We start from the raw sequence: 18,922 nt of genomic DNA, 5'->3' as shown, positions 1-18,922 counted from the left end.
AAAATGGTCCTCAAACACACTGATTAGACCTCTTCAGGTACAAGAAGATAAAAGCCTGATAATTTGAATGGAGTACTCTTCTTAAATGTCTACTCTATCTGTGGCAGCCAATGGGAAAGTCAGGCTTTCTCCCACCTGATCCAATGAGTAATTAAGAGAGTTTAAAAAAAAATCCCGAACCCTTAACATGCTAGTGGTATACTGTGTGGACTTTAAGGGGTATCAGAGAAGGAAATCAAGACAGAGCAAGGGGCACAACCTGACCAGCTGGCCAGCTGCTTCAGCTTGGGCTTGATCAGTAGAGGTAGGTGAAGAAGGAGTGGAGTGTGAGGCTGCCCGAAGAAGTTGGTGAAGAGCAAAGCCACCATGAACGACCAGGGTTGTAAGAATGCCAGTGACTGCACGGTTTCCCGCCTGCTCAATGTGGTGGAAAGTGAGCTCCAGGCAGGGAGGGAGAAAGGGGACCCCACAGAAAAGCAGCTTCAGATAATCCTGGAGGATGCAGCCCTTTGGCAGAGATTCAAGGAAGTCACTAATGAAATGATCGTGACCAAGAATGGCAGGTGAGTTGATCCTCTGCCTTGTTCTGGCTGGGCTGGGAGTTAAAATATATCTTGAATATTGAACAGGGTGCATGCAGCCTTTCAAATGGGAACAGCGTGTGAGCTGATTAAACAAGGTCATGAGAATTGTATCAAAGTGCCCCCCTTTAGCCTCCCCCTCCCTAGCCCCAAGCTAACATAATTAATTTCTCAGGCAGCATTGCAAAAACCTGGGAGAAGATAGTAGGCTGAGTAGTTAGTCACCTCTTTGAGCTGAGTTGAGTAGGTTTGGGGAAATTGGACAGGACTGTCTATATTAGAAAGATATATTGTATTATTCACAGCCCTGGGCAAATTGCTGGGAATCTTACAAAAAAAAAAACCCTGTTCATATTCAATACACTTTGAGCAACCTGTAATGTTCTGGTTGAGAGACAGTTGATTAGGTGTAAGTCGAAAGTCAACTGGGTATCGAACCTAGAATGTTATCGTCTGAGTGAGGCAAGCTGTGTTAGCATTTTCCAGCTTCCTAAGAATGGAAAGAAAGAACAAGAGGAGTTATTCTTGTATCTACTTTTCCTGTGTCTGAGGTAAGTGTCCATTGGAGTTACTTCGGAGGGTGTGTGCTCTTCGGGAGGGTACGGTTTTTGTAATATTTGACCAAGTTCTAAAATGCCAAATTGTATCAGGTAACAAAATTGGAGATGATCCTTTATGGTGTGGTTCAAGGAAGACTCATTGATTCTTCCATTCTGTCAAAATCAGTCCTCACAGGGGATTTCAAGTGAGAATAAGAAACTTTCACCTCATGGAGATAAAAGCATTATGAAGACAAATAACTAGCTTGTTCAAATGGCAAAATTGGCATCCGTTTTTTAGCTGATGAGCCATGGGTGTACCTATGGACTTGAGAGCCTCAGAAATGAGGAAGCATCTGTGTCTGCAAGAGTTTTGGCAGTTCCTGGGGTCAGGAAGAGAGAGAGACAGAGAGAGAGGTAGTGTTGGCTAACAGAAAAATTAAAATCAACTAAATATCCAATTGGCTGCTTTTCCTTGAGCGAGATACCTACATTTTTGGCTTTTGCTTTATTATATGTATGTATGTATATATGTATGCATATTTATTTATGTAGGTACTTGTATATATAAATAAAATAATTTCTTCCTTGTGCCCTAGTAGAATTTTGGAACTCAAAATATTATTTGTGACATGAAGGTACTTCCTAAGGGAAAGGAATGAGCCATCTTTGCCAATGGGAATAATGAAATCAGGGCAGAAGGAACAACAGCCAGGAATTTAATTTAATATTTTTGTTCTCTACACATGGTTAGAAACTTCATTGACTCTCTTCCCTTATGTAACTATTGGATTATTTTAAACATTTGTATTTAAGTTAAGTTAATAGCCTCTTTTCCTCTTTGTTGATCTGTGTTCATGCACAGTGCCTCAGACATTTACTAGCTGTGTGTCTCTGGGTAAATCTCTTAATATTTCTCAAACCTCGATTTCCTGATCTGTAAAATATAAGGTTGTGAGGATCAGATGAGATAATAAATGTAATTTTTTGCTTTCCCTTATTGGAAAGAAATGGAAATCTCTTTTTGAACCTGTAAGGTTCTTATTCTAATGGTAGAGACCCCTGCCCTCCCCCAGGTATTATATATAGAACCTGACAAAAATTACAAATATTATATCTTTTGATCTTCACACCGTCCCTGTGAGGTTGTCCAGATGATGATGACAACTAGCATTTATGTAGTGCTTTAAGGTTTGCAAAATGCTTTACAAATATTTCATTTTATTCTCATTTAGCAGTCATAATCAGTCCGGTTTTACATATGAGGAAACTGAGGCTCAGAGACATTTGAATGATGACCAAGGTCCCACAGATGATCCAAGATTTCAAATCCTACTCTTTTAATTTAATATATTTCTGGGGTACCTCCACTGCCCAGGTCTCACAGAGAGAAAGAACTATTAGTTCATATGTTTCAGCAGAGAATGAATAAGAATATTTCACAAACTACTAAAAATAATTTAAATGTTAAATTCTTTACTGGCATAAACTTTTTCTATTGATCTACGTGTGGGCAGATCTCTGGCAAGTCTGTTTTCTTGTGGCCTCTGCACTTTCTTTCTTCCTCCTATCAGTTATGTCCTTTTCTCTTTCTATCCCTCTCCATATCCTTTCAGGTCAGGGCTTTGGTAGCTGGGACCTGGATTAGATGGGTTCCTCTGGCCTTTTCTCTCAATGAGGATTTATGTGGTTAATTACATATACATTTATATAGCACTTAGGTTTGCCGTTGCTGAGTCATTTCAGTCATGTTTGACTCTCCTCAACCTTATTTGTAGTTTTCTTGGCAAGAATACTAGAGTGGTTTGCCATTTCCTTCTCTAGCTCATTTTATAGATGAGGAAACTGAGACAAACAGAGTTAAATGACTTGCCCAGGGACACACAAGTATCTGTGGTCAGGTTTGAACTCAGAAAGATGAGTCTTCCTGGTTCCCTGCCCAGTTGCTCTATTCACTGTATTACCTAGCTACCCTTAAGGTTTGCAGATTACTTTTTCAAAAATGATCTCGTTTTATCCCCATAATAAACCTGGGAGGCAGATGCTATTATTATACCCATTTTATGGATGAGGAAACTGAGGCTAAAGGCAGTTAAGTGGCTTGCCCAGGATTACACCGTTCATAAGTGTCTGCAGTTGAATTTGAACTTAAGGTCTTCCTGACTCCTGATGAAAGAGGGAAAAATCAACTTCAGGCATCTAGGTGGCTCTGTGAATAGAGTGCTGAACCCATAGTCAGGAAGACCTGAGTTCAAATATGGCCTTAGGCATCAGCTGTGTAACCCTGGGCAAGTCACTTAATTTCTGCCTCAGTTTCCTCATGTATAAAATAAGGCTAATAATAGATCCTACCTTGCAGGGCTGTTGTAAGGATCAAATGAGTTAATATTTATAAAATGCTTTGAGAGCCTTGAAGTTCTATATAAGTGCTAGTTATTATTGTTGATATCACTTCCTTAAAGTAGATGATCTTTTTGAGTCATGAATGGGCATAGCTTGATTCCATAGTGAAATAAGGGTCAATTTGACTCAGAGACTGAAAAAGTCAAACTTTGCTGCTCCTGGGCTACTGGTTTCTAATCCCAGCTTCGAGCTCCTTGGCAATTTACTTTCCTCTTCCATGTCTGTTTTCTCACTTGCTAAAACGGGATAATTCCCATTTTACACTACAACATGTAAGGAATGGAGTAGGAATAGGGACTGGACCTTAATTGAATTAGTTTAGGTAATTCTCAGGTGGGCAAACTCAGCCTTCCCATGCAGGCCGGCACCTTCTCTAAATTTATAATCTTGGAGAGTTGCTTAGAGTCCTGAGAAGTTAAATGACTACCCCAGAATTCAGAAGCGGCACTTGAACCCAGGTGTTCCTGGTTTGGAGGCAGGCTCTTTAACCACTGATTCTCTTTTCTATGAGGAATAACTAATCAAAACAATTATAAAGTGCTTGGCAAATGAAAGAAAACAGCCCCTTGGTATTGAGGGAAGAGTACTGGTTTGGGAGATAGAAGAGCTGGGCCAGAGTCCTGATTCTAGCTTATGCGCTATGCAAGTCACTCACCTTTCCAAGCACCATTTTCCTCACCTGTCAAATAGATGAAGTCATATTTGTACTCCCTCCTTCCTTCTAGATATTGTTGGGATGAAGGGGCTTGTCAACCTTGAAGTTTTATGTAAAGATGAGTAAAGCTATGTTACATGTATTTTCTCACGTGTAGTTTTTAGGGTGGTTCTTCTGAATTCCAGATGTAGTCCTTTGAGCAAGTGAGAAAGGAAAAAAAAATAGAATGGAAATGATTCTGGTTAAAGGGAATGCTATATCCTTTGAAATACCTGATTTCTCAGCATAAAGGTATATAAGGGGTTCCAAATAGACCAGCAATAAGTTGAGCCAAATATTTTAAGATCTAAATTAACCACTTTATTTAAAAAATTATTTTAGTCTTCATTTTTTGAAAATTTTCCACCCATTGAGAAAACGAGCAATGTGATATCAGTAATACATATGAAGTCATGTAAAATATATTTCCATATTAGTCATATTGCAAAAAAAAAAACAGGAAACAAAGAAAGTGAAAAAAGTCATTTTCAATCTGCACTCAGTTTGTCAGTTCTCTCTGTGGGGGGATAACATTTTTCATCATGGGTCCTTTGGAATTGTCTTGATCAAAGTTTTTGTTCAATTGTGTCCAACTCTCTGTGACCCCATTTGGGGTTTTCTTGGTGAAGATATTGAAGTGGTCTGCCATTTTCTTCTCCAGCTCATTTTACAGATGAGGAAACTGAGGCAAACAGGGTTAAGTGACTTGCCCAGGGTCACATAGCTACTAAGTGTCTGAAGTCACATTTGAACTCATTTTCCTGACTCTAAACCCAGTGTACCACCTGGCTGCTTGATCATAGAAGCTATGATCAATTTCACAATTGATCATTGTTACGATATTGCTCTTATTAAAAATTAGACACTTTATAACAGGGTTCCACCATTCCATGTGCTGCCCAAGGCAAACTGTTACATGAATTTAACCCAATTCAACAAACATTTACTGCTATGTGAGAGGGAGCTGTAACCTGGTAGAGAGAGAGCAAGTCTCCCATTACTCATGGACAGTTTGAAAAAAGAATATTGTGGCTTTTCCTTTAAGTGTGGTTCAGCTTGATTGGCTCTAGAGAAAATTCACAAATGAAACTGGAAGATTAGAAGATATAATAATAAATATATAGCTCTTTTAATGTTTGCAAGGTACTTTACAAATATCTCATTTGATTCTCACCTTGTGAAGTAGGTGTTATTATAATCACCTCCATTTTACAGATGAGGATACAGACAGAGTATAAATGACTTTCTCAGGAACACAATAAATGTCTAAGGATGAATTTGAGCTCAGTCTTCCTAATTCCAGCTCAGCACTGTCTCTACTTTGCCACCTAGTGGTCTTAGATTGTTACTTAACCTAAGGTTACGTCTAGTAAGAACTAGAGCTGATGATACTCCAGACCAAATCTTTTTTGAGTCCAAAGTCCAGTGCTCTTTACTATCAATATTCTTTTTTTAAATTCAATTTTCATTTTCTATTTCAAATTCTTTCCTTGTCCTCTCCCCCCCACTTACTGAGAAGGCAAGAAAAATGAAATGCATTATAAACATGTATATATATGTGAAACAAATTTCTGCACTAGTCTTCTTTAAAAAAAGCAAGAAAAAAAAAGAAATAGAAGAAAATATACTTCAGTCTTCCCTCTGAGTCCGTTAGTTCTCTTTCTGGAGGCTGATAGTGTGTTTCATCATGTGTCTTTTGGTATTGTGGTTGATCATTGTGTTAGTCAGAGTTACTAATTATTTCAAGGTTGTTTATCTTTACAATATTGCCATTAGTGTATAAATTGTTCTCCTGGTTCTGCTTATTTCACTTTGCCTTAGTTAATACAAGTCTTCCTAGTTTTTTCTGTAACCATCTCCTTCATCATTTTTTAGGGCACAACTTTTTAGAATATTCCATTACATTTGTATGCCATAACTTGTTCAGCCATTCTCCAATTGAGGGACATCTTAGTTTCCAAATCTTTGCTATCACATGCTATATTAGTTGTGTGACATTGTGCAATTCACTTAAGATTTCTCAGCCTCAGTTTCCTCAAAAGCAAAGTGGAGAGAATAATAGCATCTACTTTGCAGGGTTGTTGTGAAGATCAAATGAGAATATTTGTAAAAAGCACTTAGCACAGTGCCTGGCATGATAGGCATTAGAAATGCTTATTCTCTTCTTATCTCTTCTCCCTGAGGGCACTGAGAGTTTAAATGACTTGCCCAGAGCCACACAGCCAGTCACAGACTTGCCTTGAACCTAGGTCTTTTTGATAGACCTAGTGAGGTCTGTAGTCTTCTAGCTTCCTCTTACATAGTAGGTACTTTATAAATGCTTCTCATTAAATCCACCTCATATCAATGAATATAAACATGCTATAATATTTTTGTATATATGGGCCTTTTCTGTCTTTCTTTGATCTCTTTGGGTTGTAGACTTAGTAGTGGTATGGTTAGGCCAAATGGCATTTAAAATCTAATGACTTTTTGGGCATAGTTCTAAATTGTTACCCAGAGTGTTTGGACTAATGTTTTACCAACAGTGCATTAGTGTATCTGTTTCCCACATCCTGCCCAGCATTTGTCATTTTCATTTTTTGTAATCTTAGCCAATCTGATGGGTGTGAGGTGGTACCTCAGAGTTGTTTAAATTTGTATTTCTATAATCAGTGATTGAGAGCATTTTTTTCATATAGCTATTGATTGTTCTGATTTCTTCCTCTGAAAATTGCCTATTCATATTCTTTGACCATTTATCAATTGGGGAATGGCTCTTAGTCTCGTAAATTTGACTTGGTTCTCTCTATACTTTAGAAATGAGACCTTTATCAGAAAAAATAAAAAAAACTTGTTGCAAGGATATTTTCCTGTTTCTTGCTTTTCTTCTAATTTTATCTGCATGCATTTCGCTTGTGCAAAACTTTTTTAATTTTATGTAATCAAAATTATCCATTTTACATACTGTGAAACTCTCCATTGTTTGGTCATGAACTCTTCCCCTATCCATAGATCTGATGTGTAAATTCTCCCAGACTCTACTAGTTACTCTTTATGTCTAAATAATATAAGCATTTTGAGCTTATCTTGGTATATGATGTGAGATGCTGACCTTTACCTGGTTTCTACTTTCCAGTTTTCCCAACAGTTTTTGACAAATAGTGAGTTCTTATACCAATAGCTGGGATCTTTGGGTTTATTAAACACTACATTACTGTGCTCATTGCTTCTGTATATTGTGTACCTAATCTGTTCCACTGATCAGCCTCTTTGTTTCTTGGCTGTGCCCTGGATCTGTGACCCAGAACTGGGTGATAGTGACAGTGCTGCAAGATGGCACTGTTCCTGTTCCCAGGACTAGTTCTGATGTCCTCTGGGATGTCTTTCTGCTTCACTGCTTCTTTCTCTGGAGCCATCTCTGCCCTAAACTCCTAGCCAGACTTCACTCCAGTGTCTGCATACCTCTTTCTCTTCCTAAGCTGCCTTGGGCTGGAAAAATTACTCACTGTGACTTTTTCTTGGCTTTTCCAATCAGAATTCTACCTGGCAGATCTTCTAGGTTGTAGAGGAGGTGTGCTGGGAGAGCTAGGCAAAAATATTTCCTCTCATTCTGTAATCTTGACTCCACCTCTCCATCAATACTCTGCCTTCCTGTGCTATGGACAATCTTCAGTAGTGAAATGACTCTATTGCCAAGGGAAAAAAAGGATGTATGTTTCAAACACTTGACTCTGTTAGCAGGTAATATTGTCATCTTCCCTGATCTTCCTTCATTCCTCTCAGGGAAGCTTTACTGCTCATCATGTGTCTGCCAGTAAAGAGAGTGTCAGGGGTTTTGGCACCTTCCCAACCAAGCTGACACAAGTGTAGGCCAGACATCATCCTCTTCAAGGTACAAACGTCATCGAGGAAGCAGCACAGGGTTTTAGTACTTGAGTACTTGGAGGTTAGCCAGGGTATTGAGATGAATTCTCGGAAATGATGCCAGGGAAGGTGAAGTTCAATAGCCTCAAATATTGTAAGAGCTCTGTTTTATACCAAGCCTGAGAGTTGGTCCCTTAAGAGCACCAGACCAGCACAGAAAAGCCTACAACCTTCACAAACATGAAAACCTGGCATTCTTTAGGGTAGCTAGAGAGCTGAGGCTCAATGTGTAAGCTGAGATAGAAGCAGTTCCTAATCCAACATCTGGAGACAGAAAGAATAAAATACGGTATATTAAATAGAAGGTAACATGATAGCCTTGTAGAAATATGGCACATACAAAGAAATATGAGGAGACTTTATAGAGTGATCAAAGCACAATCATAAAAAAAGACAAACACATATTATATATACATATGTATACTTATGACAGCTCTATATAGGCACATACTTGAATAAATATGTACATATATATGAATATATGTGTATGTATGTATATGTATATATATCTCCATCCATCTATCTATCTATCTATCTATCTATCTATCTATCCATCCATCTATCTATATCTATCTATATCTATCTATATATCTATCTATCTGTCTGTCTGTCTGTCTGTCTGTCTATCTATCTATCTATCTATCTATCTATCTATCTATCTATCTATCTATCTATCCATCCATCCATCCATCCATCCATCATCCATCCATCTATCTATCTATCTATCTATCTATCTATCTATCTATCTATCTATCTATCTATCTATCTATCTATCTATCTATCTAACCCTTGGCTAAGGTGGACTTTCATGCATAAGACTCTCCTCACTGGTATAGATCCACTGATTACTTAGTGCTTTGTGCCTGAGTGAGGGATAAAATCGGTGAAAGTGTGAGAGAAGAAAGATATTAATCTCCTGGCTTCCAGCTTTGAGAGAGATGTCATGCTATTCTAGACTCGCTTCAGATCCCTTGGGAGAAGGACTCTGGGAAGAAGCTGATGTAGTGGAGGTGCTGGCTTTTCTCCCATTGTGTACCAGACACTATGCTAAGTACTAGGGATACAAAGAAAGTAATAAATGGTCCCTGCCTTCAAAGAAGCTTACAATCTGATGGGAGAAGATGACAGGCAAACAACTATATACAGACAAGATATATACAGGATAACTTAAGATAGATCTAGAAGGGGACATAACAAAAGCTTTTTTTAGACTTGTTTGTTAACTTATTTGGTTCTATCTTATTAAAGGTAAAGGATTTTATGTACTACTTTACTCCTTATTTTGTATGGTTATTTGATTATTTGTTAATATTAATGGCTATTAAGTTTCTAATAAAAAAGTAGCTCATTGTAGACTGGGGCCATGTCAGTTCTTTGGCCATAAAACACACTAGTGCCCAGAAAGAATTTGAATATAGAATTTTGTTCCTGATTTTTGTTCCCTTTGTGTGAATTAGAAACAATGAGGTTTGTCCTGTTTTCTCCCTACTCCTGTGAGCCCCTGGATTTTGTGAAGAATTTTGGGATAATGTTGACAATGAGCCCACCAAGGAAGATGATGCCTTTTGATTTGATTTTGAAGAGATATTCTCTTTCTTCTACCACTGAGGAGGTAGACGTGAGTCTTAGGCCATATGTTCCTAGGCTTGCCCTCCCACCCTTCTGCTGCAGCTGGACAGATGAGATTAATGTGAGGAAGGGAGGCTTTTTGATATCCATGGTCTTGGCACAGATTTTAAAGGAAATTTCTGTTTCTCACAGGTTGTCTTTCTTTGATATCAATCTGACTGCCCTGGGTGAGAAGAAACAGAACATATGTAAAAGAGTTCAAGTTCTGTTATATGAAGAGTTACTTGATCTTTCTTCTTCTCATTTAATTAGAGTAGTTTGAAGCTCAGATATGATGTTATCTCTAGCACCTTTCAGTTTGCTATATTTCTTCTTTGTCTATTCATTCGGTCTTTACTGGGCAGCTAGAACAGTGTTCAGCAGTACCATATTAGGAATTGGGGGAATTCTGAGAAAAATGCAACTAGGATGGGGTGAGGTTTTACCCAGGGTGCCAAATTTTGAGGGTGCTAATAGCGCTTAAAATCCTTCAGCAACACAGAAATAGGCGAGTTTAGCACCTAATTATCATGAAGAATTATTTAAAACATATAATATCATATGAGATATTATATGACCTGCTTCTTCTCCCAGTGGTTTATACTCTGGCCTGATTTGAACCTGCTTCCCCCAAAGGTCTCCATATAGCATGATCATGTTGATCCAGTTTGAACATGATCTGTAGCACTAGGTGTGATTTGTGTTGCCCTGGTCACAAAAATTGCATGTAAAAGTCTCTGGGAGGCAGTGGGGTATAGTGGAAATAATGACTAGATACAAAGGACCTGGGTTCAAATCCCATCTCTATTACTTATTACCTGTGTGACCTTGAACAAGTAACTTAACCTTCCTGGGCCTCAGTTTCTTCAGCTATAAAATGAGAGGGTTGGATTTGATGAGATCTGATCTCCCCTCAGATCTCTCTGAGATCACTTGTAGCTCTATATCTATGCCAGTACCATCTGTTTACAAGTCAAGTCAACAGGTATTGATTAAATGCTTGTTACAACAGAAGTCATTTCTTTCAGGTAACTTTCTGTCTAGTTGGAGAAAGATTCATACACACTCCCATCCTCTATCTCTCCAACTTCACCTGTATCATTTTTTTTTTCTGAGGCAATCAGGGTTAAGTGACTTGCCCGGGGTCATACAGCTAGTAAGTGTCTGAGGCCAGATTTGAACTCAGGTTCTCCTTGACTCTAAAGCTATCCACTCTATCCACTGCACCACCAAGTTTTCCCCTGTATCATTCTTAATCATCATACATGATCTTGTTCAAATAATAGCTTCTCTATGAAGACCTTTTCTGGGTCTCTTAGTCAGAAATGATCTTTCCCTCTTCTGAATTTATTAAAGGCTAGTGTTAGTGAAGCCTAGACAAGGGGCTTAGGCCTAAGGGTATGATGTAAAATACTGTTCAATGATATTTGCAATTAGCTCATTAACATTATCTTTAGAAATGCATAGCCTTAGTTTAAGAATGTAGTATTAGAAACACTCAAGGCAGAGCCAAGATGGCAGAGTAAAAGCAGTGACTTGTTTGAGCTCACCCCCAAACCTCTCCAAATACCTGTAAAAAATGGCTCTAAACAAATTCTAAAGCAGCAGAGCCCACAAAAAAGACAGAGTGAAACAAATTTCCAGCCTAAGACAACCTGGATGGTTGATTGGGAAAAGGTATATTGTGCCAGGTGGAGAGAGGAACACAGATTAGTGTGGGCATGCAGGCAAAACAGGCCTCAGCAAACCTAGAGCAGCCCTCAGAGGACTGAATCATGGGCAGCTGTGGTGGTTTCCAGACTTCTCAACCCAGGAACACCAAAGACAACTTAGAAGGTCAGTAGGAAAAGTCTGTGACTGTGGTGAGAGAGAGTCTAGGTCTTAGCCCCAGTCCCCACATGTGGCCCCGGGGTGGCGGCTGCTTCCAAAGCTTCCCGCCCACAGACTGAGGGGGAATCAAGTGGCTGATCAGATGGGGATTGTAGGGATCTCTTTGCTGGTGCAGAGTTCTCTTGCTTTGTCTGTGCTTGGATCTAGGTCACAGTTCTGAGGGGTGGTCCTGGGGCAGGTAAGAGTGCTGGCAATGGTGGAGCTTGTAGTGGTGGTAAAGAGAAAATCCTCCTCACAGTTCCAAGGCAGAAAAGAGTGCTTGTGGTCACTCATAGACCAGAGCACAGGCCATGAAGAGAGTAAACACCTCGCCCCTTATCATACCACCTTGGAAGAACTGAAAATTTACAGGTCTCTAGAAGTATCTCTGAAAACAGCTGCACAAAACCTTTGAAGCTCGGGACACTACATTCTCCACACAGGAAGCAGACCCTTACCTTAACAAAGAGTTTATAACTCAAGGAATTGGCTGGGATTGTGAGCAAACCATGAAAAAAGTCAGGCCATAGAATCTTTGTTGACAAGGAAGATCAGAACATACAACCAGAAGAAGACAACAAAGTAAAAGCTCCTACATCACTCCCAGGCCATGGAAGAGCTTGAAAAGGATTTTGAGAAGCAAGTAAGAGAAGTAGAGGAAAAACTGGAAAGAGAAATGAGAGTGATTCAAGAAAATCATGAAAAACAAGTCAACAGCTTGCTAAAGGAGACCCCCCAAAAAGTACTGAGGAAAATAACATCTTAAAAAATAGCCTAATCCAAATGGCAAAAGGGGTCCAAAAAGCCAATGAGAAGAATGTCTTAAAAAGCAAAAGGAAAAGGAAGTCCAAAAGCTTACTGAAGAAAATACTTCCTTAAAAATTAGAATGGGGCAATTGGAAACTAATGACTTTAAGAGAAATCATGACACTGTAAAACAAATACAAAAGAATGAAAAAATAGAAAACAATGTGAAATATCTCATTGGAAAAACAACTGACCTGGAAAATAGATCCAGAAGAGAGAATTTAAAAATTATTGGACTCTCTGAAAGCCATGATCAAAAAAAGAGCCTAGACATCATCTTTCAAGAAATTATCAAGGAAAACTGCCCTGATATTTTAGAACCAGAGGGCAAAATAGAAATTGAAAGAATCTACTGATCACCTCCTGAAAGAGATCCCCAAAGGAAAACTCCTAGGAATATTGTAGCCAAATTCCAGAGTTCCCAGGTCAAGGACACAAATTATTACAAGCAGCCAGAAAGAAACAATTCAAGTATGGTGGAAACACAATCAGGATAACACAAGATTTAGCAGCTTCTGCATTAAGGGACTGGAGGACATGGAACATAATATTCTGGAGGTCAAAGGAGATAGGATTAAAACCAAGAATCACCCACCCAGCAAAACTGAGTATAATCCTTCAGGGTAAAAAATGGTCATTCAGTGAAATAGAGGACTTTCAAGCATTTTTGATGAAAAGACTAGAGCTGAATAGAAAATTTGACTTTCAAATACAAGACTCAAGTGGAATATGAAGAGGTAAACAAGAAAGAGAAATCATAAGGGACTTATTAAGGTTGAACTGTTTATTTTCCTGCATGGAAAGATGATATTTATAACTCATGAGACCTTTGTCAGTATTAGGGTAATTGGAGGGAAAAAAATACATGTATGTAGATAGATAGATAGGTAGATAGATAGATTGACAGAGGACACAGGGCGAGTTGAAGATTAAAGGAGAAGAAAGTGGAGGTAGAATGGGGTAAATTATCTCATAAAAAAACAGAAAAGAAAAGGCTTTTACAGTGGAGGGGAAACAGGGGAAGGTGAGAGGGAAGGAGTGAATCTTATTCTCATAGAATTTGGCTTAAGGAGGGAATAACATGCACATACAATTGGAGATGGAAATCTGTCTTACCCTACAGGAAAATAGGGAGAGAAGGGGACAAGAGAGCAGGGGGATGATAGAGAGTAGGGCAGACTGGGAAAGGGGGTAATCAGAAGCAAATACTTCTGAGGAGGGACAGGGTCAAAAGAAAGAATAGAATAAATGGGAGGGCAGGATAGGATTAAGGGAAATAGAGTTAGTTTTTCACAACATGAGTACTATGGAAGTGTTTTGCATGACTACACATGTATAACCTGTATCAAGTTGCTTGCCTTTTCAAAGAGGGTGGGGGTGGGAAGGGAAGTAGGGAGAAAATTTGGAACCCAAAGTTTTAAAAACAAATGTTAAAAAAAATTGTTTTCACATGCAACTGGGAAATAAGATATACCGGAAATGGGGTATAGAAATCTATCCTGCCCTACAGGAAAATTGAAGGGGAAGGGGAGTAGAGATAGAAGGGAGGGCAGATTAGGGGAAGGGATATTCAGAATGTATGCCATCTTGGGGTGTTAGGAGGAACAAGATGGGGAGAAAATTTGGAACTCAAAATCTTGTGGAAGTGAATGTTGAAAACTAAAAATAAATAAATTAATCAAATTAATATCAATGCCCCCCCACCAAAAGAAACATGCTATCTCTAGGACACAGCATGGATGGAAGCAATGGGGTCCTAGGTATTTGGCATTCTCCAGAGAAAATGGGAGAAAGATAGCTGCAAGAAGACCCCAGGAATGCAGAACCAAGATACTCAGAGGATGGATTGGATCACTGATCACTGATGTTCAGGTGTAGTAAGATGGTTACCAAGACAACACAGGACAACTCCCCTTTCCCCCCAATGCTCCATCTTCCCTCCCAATGGTGCTTGGACTGTTTGTGAAAGGTTATGCAAATCACAGTAAAAAAAATAAATCAGAGATATAACAGGATGGAAGTGACATTTGGGAGAGATGAAGAAGGAACAACCCTAGAATGCATTGGGCATAATCAGGAAGACCTGAGTCCAAATCTTGAAGCAGACCCTTATCAGCTGTGTAACCCTGGTCAAGTCTCTTAACTTCTTACCCTCAGCCTTTCCTCATCTGTACAATGGAGAATAATAAGTAGCATATATCTAGGATTATTATCTAGGATAACAAGTCATATATATCATAGGATTTCTATGAGGAACAAATGAGATAACATTTGTGATTATGAATATTAGCTATAATAATTATGAATGATGATTATGAGGTTTTGTGTCCAAGGGGAAGTTAAATTGAACTTTTTAATGCTTATTCATAAAGCTTTCAGCCACAGTTATTCAGATTTAATAAAATATATAGGCAATTCCAGCTTTCTCCTGAATTATTCTCTGGTCCTGCTACCTGGACCAAGGAACAATCAAAATTACTGTAGCACCATGCACCTTATTGCACTTTCATAATCTATTGTAGCTAGGTGGTGCAGTGGATGGAGCCCTAGACATAGAGTCAGAATGACCTCAGATACTTACTAGATGTGTGACCCTAAGCAAGTCACTTAACCTCTATTTGCCTCAGTTTCCTCATCTGTGAAATAGGGATAATAATAGCACCTAACTCCCAGGGTTTCTTCAAGGATAAAATAAGATAATGTTTGCACAGCACTTGGAATATTGAAGTGTTATATCAGTCAGTCAATAAACATATAAGTGCACTGTGCCAAGCACTGGGGAATGCAAAAAACAGTCTCTGACCTCAAGGAACTCACGATCTGTGGGGGAGATACAGTACTTTTCCTGATCCTAGCTTCTTCAGTATTGTTAAAGGTGACCCCTAAGACCTAAGTATTCTCCCAGTGAAGCTATCGTGGAAGATTAGGATTTTAGAGCAGTCCTATTTGCAGGAGGCTAAAGGGGCCATGGAAAGATGGAGGGTAAGCATGTGTAGACTGCAGCATGCTGCCAACTAAGACTCATGAAGGAGAAGGAGCATAAAGGACCTCATGTATGAGCTGGTCATGAGGTGGTCTGTTCATGCTGCAAGAGTGGAGTGTAACACATGAGCAGCCATTGGTAAAACTGAAATAGCCAGAGATTCAGAGCAAAATTTCTAGTATATTGGGCACATCCTCTTTGGAGCGCTGATGAAGGGACAGAGAAAAGTAGTTCACAGGATGAGAAGACACAGATGGGCTGCCATTTGTGCCAGTGGACTCCTTATTGGACTTACCATTTTACAGCTGAGGAAACTGAGGCTCATAGATATTGGGACTTATATAAATTTACCCATTTTTAGTAAATATCAGAGCCTGCTACACAGTCCTTAGTACAAAGTAGATGCTTAAAAAAAGTTTGAAAAAGAAGTTTGCCTTGAATTGACTTCTGACTTTATCTAGAACCTTTCCCTTTACTCTGTCTTCTCTCTGTCTGTCTGTCTGTCTCTCTCTCTCTTTGTATATATCATATTGTCTTTTAAAAACAGATTTTTATTGATATTTAAAATTTTTACTTTGCTTTTATTTTCCTTGCATCTCTCTTCTCTTGAGAGAGCCATCCATCCCTTATAACAAAGACTTTGGGGGAAAAAAAAGAGAAAAAAATAGAAAAGTATTTAGCAGAACTATTTGATATATTGAAAAAAAATCTGACATTGTATATATTGTTCCATACCTGTGGACTCCCCATCTCCACACAGGAATTGAGGGGAGTGTAATATACTGTCTATTCTCCTTTACCAGGCTAGAGTCTCTGTGAGGGTAGAACTGGGTTGTCCTCTTCTTTGATGATAAGGGTCCATAATGATAGAATCTTAGAGTTTGGGAGGGATCTTAGGAATCATAAAGTTCACTTGTGCACAGTAACAACAATATTGTATGATGATCAACCATGAATGACTTAGCTATTCTCAGAAATACAATGATCTGAGACAATTCTGAAGGACTCATGATGAAAAATGTTACCTACTTTCAGAGAAAGAACTGATGGAGTCTGAATGCAGATGGAAGCATACTTCTTTTTAACTTTTTAAATTTTTCTTGGGGTTTTTTTTGGGTCCGTGTTTTCTTTCACAACATGACTAATATGGAAATATGTTTTGTATGATCGTACATGTATAACCTATATCAAATTGCTTGCCTTCTCAATGGGGGGAGAAGGAAGGGAGGAAGGACAAGAATTTGGAACTTAAAGTTTTTAAAAAACGAATGTAAAATTATTTTTAAATGTAATTGGGGAAAATAAAATATTAACATTTAAAATAAAACAAAATTTAAAAAGAATATATGTGTGTATATATACATATACATATATATATATGAATCATATAGTTCAGACTCCTATCCAATGTAAGAATCCTTTCTATAATACTCCTGAAAAAAATGATCATTTATTCTTTACCTGATATGGGCCACAGGGCCATCACCAGTCATTTTGACTTATGTCTTTCCACTGGACTCTGATGACTGAGTAGAGAGGAGGCTGGTGACTTTGCACAGCCCTCCCTCACTTAAATCCAATTCACTTGCAAGTCAAGACATCACCCTCCTGATGTCATTGGTCTTCTTCAAGAATGAAAGCTGAAGAACAACAACAATAATAATATGGGGCTCACAACCACCAGGGGCAGCCCATTTCATTGTTGGACAACTCCATTTATTAGAAAATTTCTCTTTATGTTGAGCAAAAATCTGTCTTCATTTTCTGGCCAGTAGTCTTACTACTGTCCTCTAGAAGAATAGTGTCAAACTCAAATAGAAGTGGACCCTCTGTGGGCTGCATATTAACTAAAAAACCACGATATTACCTATGTTGTATTTTTATTTATTTTGTTAAACATTTCCCAATTACATTTTAATCTGGTTTGGTCCACATTCAGAAGTGGCCTACTGGCCATGAGTTTGACACCTCTGCTCTAGAGCTAAATAGAGTAAGTCAAAACTATCTTTCGCTGGATAATCATTCAAAGACTTAAAGACAGTGATTATGTTCCTCCTTAGTCTTTTCTTTTCCAGAATAATTAGTTGTGAGGATGTTGAGGTTAGGACGGATAGATTATGTGTTGAGGAAGGAGGGATAGATTCAAAAGGTGTAGGAAAGAAATCTTAGGCCTTGTTAATGTCGAATTAAGGCAACCAAGTTCATTTTATCAACTACTGACTTAATTTCCTGCTTTCCCAACCATGTCAATTTCTTGTGAGAATATTCTATAAACTCACATAGGGAATTGTTGCTAAGCGTTTATTACTAGGGAATAGGCACAATTTTGGAAAAGGTATTTTACAGTAGATTACATCTTTACCATTACACAATTGATAGAAAGATTTTGGAGAATATAAGATCCTAGCATCCTTATTGTTTGCTGAGCATTAAAAAAACAGTATTTGATTTGGTAGAGCAAAATGCTGCCTAAAAGACTCTTCCAGAAAGGTATCTCCCTTGTATCCATTAACATTATTTAAGATTCTTTGAAGGAAATAATAACAGTGATAACCCTGCTTAACTCTGCAGGGTGTTCTTGAGGTACATATGCCTTTCCTGGGTCTCCTCTGAGTGTACCATGGATGATGTTACCCATTCTGCATAAGTGTGAGGTCAGTCCTGCTCACCTGAGTCCATCCATGTTGATTCATTTGTGTCTTCACAGAGAAAAACTTTCTAAACACAAAGTTGTTTTTATAACCATAATGGGAAGTGGGGATAGGAAAAGGAAACTCTCAGGTTCTTACATTAAACCTTCCCTGTAGATTACTAATATTGGACTTTCCCTTTCAAGTTCAACATGGATCTTAGGCTTCTAGACGAGATCTTTCTCTGGCTCTTCTCCACTTCCTCCATTGGATAGGCATACAGTGACCCTAATAGTTCAGGCTGTTCCTCTCCATGTCTACAATATCATATACCACAGACCAGCTTTTACTTGTCTCAATTTGGGCCACTATATAATTGCTAGGTGGCATTATAACAGTTTAGAAAATTGTGACGAGAACATGAAGTCATCAGCTCTAATAAGCCTTTAGCTTTAAATAAATGTAACTAGCTCTTGTGTCAGAGGCTCCTTTCTGGCATGAGTACATTTTGGGGACCTCTCACTTCTCTGGCTTGTCACCCCCCTATCCCACACCCCAAACAGGCAGAACATGAGGATGTCAGTGTCTGGCACTTGCCTGGGTATAGCCACTAGCTCCCCTTACAAGCACTCAGGTTCATAAGACTCAAAGTATGGAAAAATCTTATTTACATTAAAAAGGACTTAAGTCTGAACCATAAAGAGTTGAGACATTCCCATTGGATTGTTTTTGCATCCAGAGATGTATATACTTTGTAACTTACTGAACTAATCTAGGTGACACTTTAACAAAGGAAGAAGGTGGAGAATGCTCCATATTGATTCTATCCTCCAAGACTCATTTGTCTATGGCAAGTTGCTTCCTGGAAGGTCTTTCCAGGAATTATTGGTGGCATTCCATTC

At 38.6% G+C, this 18,922-nt stretch overlaps 1 protein-coding gene across 1 annotated transcript in view; it reads left to right on the top strand.

Moving 5' to 3' along the window:
• Nucleotides 1-366: 366 nt before the first annotated feature.
• The window catches only part of TBX19 (T-box transcription factor 19), a 51,936-nt gene continuing 33,380 nt past the window's right edge, over nucleotides 367-18,922 (top strand). The window contains exon 1 of the mRNA XM_078156507.1: nucleotides 367-563. Coding sequence (XP_078012633.1) covers nucleotides 367-563 — 197 coding nt within the window. The remainder of the gene's footprint in view (nucleotides 564-18,922) is intronic.

This window comes from Phascolarctos cinereus, unplaced genomic scaffold, assembly GCF_003287225.1.
Source record: "Phascolarctos cinereus isolate Bilbo 61053 unplaced genomic scaffold, phaCin_HiC Scaffold_5;HRSCAF=322, whole genome shotgun sequence".
Classification (NCBI taxonomy): Eukaryota; Metazoa; Chordata; class Mammalia; order Diprotodontia; family Phascolarctidae; genus Phascolarctos; species Phascolarctos cinereus.
Note: the sequence above shows the minus strand (reverse complement) of the source record. Positions and strands in the feature narration are given on the sequence as shown.